The sequence below is a fragment of the Scophthalmus maximus genome, chromosome 13 (assembly GCF_022379125.1).
Source record: "Scophthalmus maximus strain ysfricsl-2021 chromosome 13, ASM2237912v1, whole genome shotgun sequence".
Taxonomy (NCBI): Eukaryota; Metazoa; Chordata; class Actinopteri; order Pleuronectiformes; family Scophthalmidae; genus Scophthalmus; species Scophthalmus maximus.
This window is the reverse complement of record NC_061527.1, coordinates 2,075,584-2,085,000: the sequence shown is the minus strand read 5'-3', so window position 1 is coordinate 2,085,000 and position 9,417 is coordinate 2,075,584. Positions and strand designations below refer to the sequence as shown.

The following is a 9,417-nucleotide window of genomic DNA, read 5'->3' as shown; positions in this document are numbered from 1 at the left end:
TTACATTTTATGGACATTTATAAACTGAACATTTTGATTAATTGGAAAATTATAAACAGATTAAAACAATTTGTCATTTCAATGAGATAGCTCGAGATGGCAATACACTGGAAGTTAATCCAAACTTATTTGGGTGAATAAATGAGCTGATTAAAATTTTAAAAAATTATAATAAAGATTTTACCTCTACAATTTGTTTATTCTAAGCTTCTTTTGTCTTCTATGATCATAAACTTGTACAATTGTAAACTGTTGCATTCTGTAAATAATCTGACATTTTATAGACCAGACGATGATTAATTTATGAACCTCAGAATAATGAATATTATATATATATGTAATTGCTGCAACAACGTTACACGTTGGTCAGTTCAAGTGCATCACTGGGAGAAAGGAACCGGAAGCACAGAGCTGACTTTTATAGTCCCAAACCTACAGGCCCCATAAATCACTTTTATTACCATTATTTTTTCATTTTCTTTTCAGAAAAGCAGAGATGATAAAAGACTCAAGCTAATGTGATGTTAACACAGGACATCATTAGATGGATGACATCATATGAAGTCATTCTTACAGGAAACAGAAAATTAAAATCTGTCTATTCATCTTACTTAAAAAATAAATATATATATATATATATATTTATTTATTTATTTTTCTTCTTCTTTTTTTTCTTAAATTAATGAATCTATGAAATAACTTACTGGCCAAACTTTTGCACATGTCATAATGTTGTTTCATTTTCTATTTCTAATCAAAAGTTAAATAACAGAATAATAAAATAAAACATATAGATGCAAATGTGTGGTGTGAGTGCTCCCCCTGCTGGTCATACGTTATCTTTATGGATGAGCCGTGTGTTGTTTATTTGCCTCGCACTGGGTCTTAATTTGCTCACGTCCCTCGCAGCGAAACAAATCCACCAATGAGAAATCCGGAAAACTCGAGGCTGCACTTCCTGGTTCCCTCCGCAGCCGACGGTCCACTTTGCTCCGGTCTGAACAGGTAGTTCAAGTTAAACTACTCGTCCCTGGACGTTGTCAACACGGTGTCAACACACCAGACCACACGGTGTCAACACACCGGGACGTGGTGCCGCTGGAGCCGCGGCAGTAGCTGCTCTTCCGGCGCTAGTTAGCCTGTTAGCTTATTGCTAGCATATGTTAAAGGCATGCTGCGTTCACTGCCCCGTAGGAAGGTGTGTAAAAGACAATATCGCGATATTACTGTACATTTATCCACTGTCTCATCACGACATAGTTAGTTTGTACAGTTGAGTAACAGCTTAGCTTCGTGCTAACTGAGATGACCTCTGCTTTACACAACCATAGTGACCTTTATGAGATTTAAAATATATATATTTACATTTTCTGACTTTCTCCTAATCGAGACTTTGGCAAATCCAACAGTGTGCTATTAAATATCAATAAATAATAATAAGAGTGTTGAAGACGTGCAGATTCACTGCTGCCTCGTTAAAGGCTGGAACAAGTATATTCATTCTGCTGCTCAACGAAATACTGTCATCGAGTCTCCCACTTCATCCAAACAAAGATGGCCGCAGGTGTAACAGCCCAAATTTTTTTATAATATATATATATATATATATATTATATATATAAATATATATATATATATATATGTGTGTGTATATACACCCCCTCCCCAGACAGGCCTGTTTCTTATGATCTCTAACCCTAATGTTTGTCCAATTTCTGAATTTGTAATTGTATTTTCTCTATAAAAATATATAGACGGGGAATAAAACTTATCTTATTTGTAATGGTTTTAATTCACACGTCATTCATTGTTACTGGTCTTTCACTGGTATTATTTTATCTTTATACGAGTCGAGGGCTGCAACTGACGATTGTTTTCTTAACTTAACCTGGAATTAATTGTTCCATTTCAGTAAAGTTTTTTTTTAAGCCTTTTCTTCAAGACAAGGTTCCTGCAAAGTTCAAGAAAGGAGGATTTTCCTAAACCTTAAACTTTTGCTCAGATCTGTTTTATCTCCTTTCTCATTCTGCCAAAGTTCGACTTGTAATTATTTGAAGTAAAAATTTGTGATTAGTGACCTGAGGCGGGAGTTGACTCGTGTGTTCATTCTGAATATTGTTTCATTTTTTCTCCCTAGTTGGTGAAACTTGATGATCGTGCGACAGTTGACCTGTCGGGCCGTGATAACCTCCCACCTGCTGCATGCCCCCCTGAGGAAACCCCGGGCCAGCACAGACATGGCCAGACCCAGTTCAGGTGAGCTTCACCTCCACATCCTCATTCTGCAATGACAATATCATCCACATATATATTTTATGATTTCTGTGTGTGTGTGTGTTTATGGGTGTTTCTTCTTGTTCAGACCTGGCAGCATTCAGGGAGATTTTCTCCAAAGCCAAGAGAGTCGCCGTCCTCACCGGAGCCGGGGTGAGCGCCGAGAGCGGGGTCCCGACCTTCAGAGGAGCCGGAGGCTACTGGAGGAAGTGGCAAGCACAGGTCAGATCGTCACCTACTGTACCTGAGCCTTGAAACCCTTTTACCAGCGGGAAATATGAATTGTAAAAAAAGTATATTTCATTTGCCTTGTTCCTTTATCAGTCTGCGACAGTGGAGAGAGACAGGAAATGCAGAGAGAAGACTTCCTGTTAATATTAATATAAATGCAGAATTGTTGCAGTTCTTACTGTACACATTTTCCATTTCGAAATTCCAGACTTTCTCCAGACTCAAATTTCCAGACTTTTTCAGACTATATCTGACTATTTTCCGAGTTCAAATATCTAGATGTTTATTAAGTCAATATGATTGTGTAAATACATCATTTAAGAAATCCAACTGTTACCATATTACATTACGTAGGCATTTCTGTAGACGAAGGGACAGATAGGAGAAATAAAATCTCTTGGTTGAACCCTTCAGTTCTGCACCGTGCAAACACATCCGTCGCTCCTCTGTCGCGTTAGGAGCTCGCCACGCCAGAGGCCTTCTCCCGGAATCCCTCTCGTGTCTGGGAGTTTTATCACTACCGCCGCGAGGTGATGCTCACGAAAAACCCCAACCCCGCTCACCTGGCCATCGCCGAGTGTGAGGAGCGGCTGGCGGCGCAGGGCCGCCAGGTCACCGTCGTCACTCAGAACATCGACGAGCTCCACCGCCGCGCCGGATCCAAAAACATCCTGGAAATCCACGGTGAGTAGACAAAGCACGGAGACGCCCAACGACGAGGGAATGGTTACAGAAATCGAATCTTGTTCTCGAGTAACAATCTAAGAAAGTGTAGTTTTTCAAAAGAACAATGTCAAAACGTTCTCCGGTTTAAGCTTCTGAATTTTGAGGATATGCTGCTTTTCTTTATTTTTATGATGGAAAAAATAATATTTTTACATTTTCTTATATATTCTGATAGTTTATAGATCCGACTATGATTTTTTTCAATGAAATTACTTTAGAAAACTAATGGCAGTCATTCAAAATTGGGTCAAGTCTGAATATTCCTTTTTTTTTGCCTCTAATCAAATACATTTGTATTATGTGCCAAACTCTTTTAGGGTTACATCTGATTATGTTCTCACTGATTGATTCCATTATGATTTTTTTTCTGTTATTAGACGATTGTTTTTTTGATTTCAAGAAATATGAAATCTCCTTTTTTTGCAATTAGAATTAGCATATTTTAGCCAGAAATTAAAAAAAAAAAGATTTTTAGAAAAGCAAATAAATTCAAAAAAACAAATGCACGCGTCAGTATTCGTTATATATTGGACCACATCCATAACGGGGGCTCACAAGTCCGGGGCACCGTTGTTTTAAGGGGTAAGGGGGCTGAAAAGTTAGGGGACCTCTGAGTTAGTCCATATAAAGTCAAATTAAAATGTGCCAATTATAAGAAAGGGATGCAAATCCTCAAGGTGCAGAAGCTGGAACTCAATAAAATGGGTCGGTACATTATTTATTTATTTATCTTCTTTCTCTCCTGTCGCTGCTTTGTAAAAAAAAAACAGGAAGTCTGTTCAAAACCCGCTGTATGAGCTGTGGCCACGAGGCGGCCAATCACAAGAGCCCCATCTGCGCCGCGCTGGCGGGTAAAGGGTAAGAAGAGTTTCTCCCGTTTCCTCGACAGTACGAAAAATGTCTTTTACAGGAGATAATGACCATGTTCGTCTGAGCTCAAAATGCCAAAACACCGGAGGGAAACCTGTGACTGGAATGAAATGTCAGATTTAAAAAAAAAAACAACTCTTATCTGACATTTAATATTCACGCATCTGACAAATGTCCCACAGCTAAATTCCACCTGGGCTGCGAGCATGAACGAAGGAAGTCATGAGCCGGATTTGTTAAAACTTTATCGATACCCGAGTGTGATGTCAAAATGTACAGTAGGTGCTGTGAACTCACCGTGTTACATCAAAAAACGTTCAAAAGACGAGAACACTACCAAAGATACGTTCAGAAATAAATAAAATAAATAGAATTATTGACCCGTGGTCATGTTTCGTTGTGAGGCGACCTCTAGTGGCCGTAGTGAATATGACGGGAGCAGAGGAAGTTGGTCGTATCTGAAGATAGGGACACATGACTGAAAAACTGTTTGGTCACTAACCTCTGAGGACCTTTTTGGAAAAGGCAAATCGAAATAAAACACTGTCGGTATTTATGTTTAAAGCCCCAGTGTGTAATGTTTGTAATTTTCTGGCGGCATCTGGTGGTAAAGTTTCAAACTGCAACCGACTGAGCGACCGACAGGGGACACTTTATGGCGGCACACCACCGATTCCATTTCCGGTTTCCGGCAGCGTCTGAAAAAAATTCAACGGGAACGCAACGTTTTCTGGAGCGTTTAGTTCAACAACCGTATTCAACACAACATAGACACATGGAGACTCACACGGAGGTCGGTCCACCTCATGGAACTATATTTAACTCATATATGAACACAGAGTTATGGACAACATATTCAATTTCTGTTAATAAGTTCTTCTAAATTTTACACACTGTAGCTTTAATGTTCTTATTGTGTTAAAAAAAGCTGATTAAATAAGGCAATGATCTCATCATGTATGTTAAATTATTAACAATATCTTTCTAACTTGTAGCTGCTTTAGGATAATGGATAATTAGGATAATTTAATGACCCGTGTCTCTTGTTTTGTGTGTGTGTGTGTGTGTGTGTGTGTGTGTGTGTGTGACCTCTCACCTCTTCATCAACCGGCCTCCTCCTCCTCCTCCTCAGAGCTCCAGACCCCGACACACACGACGCCCAGATCCCTGCTCAGCAGCTGCCCAGGTACGACAACACACAGGTGCTCTCTTCTAGTGCTCTGCTCTTTTCAAACGAGGTGGTTTGTTTCACAAAGTGTGTGTGTGTGTGTGTGTGTGTGTGTGTGTGTGTGTGTGTGTGTGTGTGTGTGTGTGCGCGCGTATGTGTGTGTGTGTGTGTGTGTGTGTGTGTGTGTGTGTGTGTGTGCGTATGTGTGTGTGTGTGTGTGTGTGTCAGGTGTGAGCAGACAGGTTGTCACGGTCTCCTGAGACCAGCTGTGGTTTGGTTCGGAGAGACTCTGGACTCCGACATCCTCACCCGTGCGGAGGAAGTGCTGGACAGCTGTGACCTCTGCCTCGTGGTGAGTGTGTGTGTGTGTGTGTGTGTGTGTGTGTGTGAGGGTTTGAATTTTTTTAAATACAGCAACATATAACAATTATATTCTTTTTCAATCTAATGTGCAGATTAATTGTCGTCGTTAAAAGAGGGTCACTCCTGCGGTTTAAAATCACGTTCCTGTGAAGTTTGGGGAGCTGAAGAAAAAACAGATGAGTCTTAAAAATTTCTCACTCTGTCTGGCAGCAGTCCGAACCCCAAAGAGTCTCATTGTACGATGATGTAAAAACAGGGAAAAAAAGCATTTGAGAATTTTGAATCGGTGAATTGGCATTTTTGCTGAAACTATAATGACGCTCAGTAGAGCGTCTTCCTCCAGCAAGGCCCAGCAGTCGCCTTAGATTCAACTAGTGGCACCAAAATGCACAAAATCACAGATGTCAGTCCCACTAAATATAGATTTTTTTTTTCCATAAAGATCCATGAATTATTCCCTCGGAAAAAAGTCGAACATGTAAAAACAAAAACGTCCTGTCTGACAATGTTTCAGCCGGTTCTTTCCTGGTCCATGTCTCATCCTCCCAACAAGTTTTGTGGAAATCCGTTTTTGCGTTACCCTGCTGACAAACTTACAGTCGGACAAAGGTGGAAACATATTCTCAGCGGAATTAATTAACCGATTCATTTATTGACTCACGATCAATTTTACTTCAAAGAGTTGTTTGATAGTTTTCAATAGTGCTGTAAATATTTGACATCATTCACGAAACTCAAAATGAAAATCCACTTCAGTCTCAGATGGAAGACGCTGACGCACAAAACCAGAACATAAAATCTTTCCTCCAAACAAACTCTCTTGACTTTCATATTTAAAATATGGAATTATTGTTTTCTGTAATGTAATATTTAATGAAAGTCATGACACCTTCAACCGAAAGTAAAATCTCCATCTTTCAAATCTTGCTGGATATAAAGGAATAAGTGGGATTTTTTAACTTTACTAACTATTTCTATGAATTCTCCCTCTGCAGGTCGGCACTTCGTCAGTCGTGTACCCGGCGGCCATGTTTGCTCCTCAGGTGGCGGCGCGCGGCGTCCCCGTGGCCGAATTCAACATGGAGGACACTCCGGCCACCATGCGCTTCAAGTGCGTTACGTTACACCCCCCCCCTCCCTCCCTCCCTCCCTCCCTCTCTCTCTCTCTCTCTCTCTCTCTCTCTCTCTCTCTCTCTCTCTCTCTCTCTCTCTCTCTCTCTCTCTCTCTCTCTCTCTCTCTCTCTCTCTCTCTCTCTCTCTCTCTCTCTCTCTCTCTCTCTCTCTCTCTCTCTCTCTCTCTCTCTCTCTCTCTCTCTCTCTCTCTCTCTCTCACACACACACACACACACACACACACACACACACTCACACACACACACACACGTGACATCGTCGTTCATTTATGTCACTTTAACACAGACACAAATAAAACTTTGTTTATTTTTCTGTGTGTGTTCCAGGTTCCACTTCCACGGCCCATGTGGCACCACGTTACCTCCGGCTCTGGCTCGACACGACACCGAATCAAACTGAACACGAACTGTGTAACACTGCAGGGTTTTATTGAAGTATCATGAATAATGGATTTAATATAATGCGTATCCATCACGGATGAGGTAGGGATGGACAAATGAAAGAAAAAATAATAGTGAACCAGAACAAATTATGTGACAAAAGGAAAACTGCTTGTTTTAAGCTGCTGCAGAGATGAGATGTGCAATAAAGAATAAATTATGACTTTATCATAAATACACACACCTACAGAATCTTTTTTTTTTAAAACGGCAATTTAACTAGTGCTGCAACTAACCATTAATTTCATTATCCATTAATCTGTTGATTATTTTCTCGATTAATCTGATTAGTTCAAGATAATGTTTTGTTTCGTCCACACACCAAAGATATTCAGTTTACTGTCACAGAGGAGCAAAGAAACCGGAAAATATTAATATTGAAGAAGCTGAAATCTGAGAACTTTTTTTCTCATAAAAACTACTTGAACCAATTAATGGATTATCAAAATAGTTGGCGATAATGTTGCAGCTCTAATTTTAATATTTAAATTTTTTTTGTATTCATCAGGATGTGATGAGATTTAAAACTGATTTAATTGCTGTAACTTTAAAATATTCAACATTGTACAAAATGTTGCTGACACTGAATTACTTATAGGGGGTTTTTAATTGTTGAATCTAAATTTGCAAAAATTTAAAAGTGAAGCAAATGAAAAGCACTGACCTCAGATGCGTGAATGTGGAACGTCGGGCACTAGGGGGCAGCGTTTAGCTGCAGCTGTGGAAGCTGCTTCCTTCCTGGTCGGCTCCTTGTGAAGGATCTTCTGAGCTCTGCCCTGAGATGTTTGTGTCAAATCATCAGTGACGTCTGGATCTACGGGTTCGTGGTGACGTCGGCTCCGGTCAAACCAGGGACTCCGGCGACTCAGTGACGAGGAAACAGGCTCCCGTGTTACATGATGTGTAACGTGACTGGAACAGTCTGCTGATGTGAAGTCAAGTGTATTGGAACAAACAAAAGCTTTCATCAACTGAAATGTGTCTCGTGCGTCTAAAATACAGAGGTGAAAAGCATCAGAGGCTTTTTGGTATATTGTAATGATGATTTTATAACGATATAATTATGACCCCACGATGATGAGTGACCGTTTCATCTAAATCAGCTGTAGATCTTGTCTCTTATCTTATTGGTTGCAAAGGTTAATTTGCATTACTACACTACACTACATGCTTTAGGTCGTGTCGTTAGGAAAATATGTATTTTTGGACTATTCATGGCGTGACATCGTACGATGACGAACAATTCTCTGATCAAAATAAGCTTGTTTCTATTATTCTTCGGATATATCTTGGAAAGTGACCATATCTTTGCTGCAACTTGACTTTTGACCAATCGGCTCCAAGAGTTAATGATCTGGAGACAAACTCCTTCACCGCCACCGTCACTCGAATCACTGGTCTATAGGCGACGATGTGCTTTGACTGAAGACAAGACTGACACTTCCCTGATCAACCCCACACACACTTCCATCATAAACACACACACACACATTTCCATCATAAACACACACACACACACTTCCATCATAAACACACACTTCCATCATAAACACACACACACAGACACTTCCATCATAAACACACACACACAGACACTTCCATCATAAACACACACACACACACACACACTTTTCCATCACAAACACACACACTTCCAGCATAAACACACACACACAGACACTTCCATCATAAACACACACACACACACACACACTTCCATCATAAACACACACACACACACACACACACACACTTTTCCATCACAAACACACACAATGCCAGCATAAACACACACACACACACACACACACACACACACTTCCATCATAAACACGCACACACACACACACACACTTTTCCATCACAAACACACAATGCCAGCATAAACACACACACACACTTCCATCATAAACAAACACACACACACACACACACACACACACACATACTTCCATCATAAACACACACACACTTCCATCCTAAACACACACACACACACACACACACACACACACACACACACACACACACACACACACACACACACACACACACACACACTGTGTCACACTGTGTCCAGCTCCGTTAATGCTCATTTGCAGGAGTGGAGGATGTCAGAGGAGGGAGGAGGTTATTAATATTGGGCTAATCTGATGGCGATATATTCATATTAGCCTCTTGAAATGCATCCATCTCAATTCCCTCTTCCTC

At 40.4% G+C, this 9,417-nt stretch overlaps 1 protein-coding gene across 3 annotated transcripts; it reads left to right on the top strand.

Annotated features, from left to right (window-relative positions):
- Window positions 1-860: 860 nt before the first annotated feature.
- On the top strand, window positions 861-7,383 carry sirt5 (sirtuin 5). Of its 3 annotated transcripts, none has more exons than XM_035646956.2 (9): window positions 861-1,005; window positions 2,138-2,256; window positions 2,363-2,496; window positions 2,964-3,189; window positions 4,002-4,089; window positions 5,234-5,287; window positions 5,498-5,621; window positions 6,628-6,743; window positions 7,093-7,383. In XM_035646956.2, the coding sequence occupies exons 2-9, from the start codon at window positions 2,151-2,153 to the stop codon at window positions 7,163-7,165; spliced, it is 921 nt and encodes a 306-aa protein (XP_035502849.2). In that variant the 5' UTR covers window positions 861-1,005; window positions 2,138-2,150; the 3' UTR covers window positions 7,166-7,383. The 3 variants fall into 3 exon arrangements, with proteins under 3 accessions (XP_035502849.2, XP_035502850.2, XP_035502851.2); XM_035646957.2 differs by lacking the exon at window positions 861-1,005 and adding an exon at window positions 1,046-1,198; XM_035646958.2 differs by lacking the exons at window positions 861-1,005; window positions 2,138-2,256 and having other exon boundaries at window positions 2,362-2,496; window positions 2,920-3,189.
- The last annotated feature ends 2,034 nt before the right edge of the window (window positions 7,384-9,417 follow it).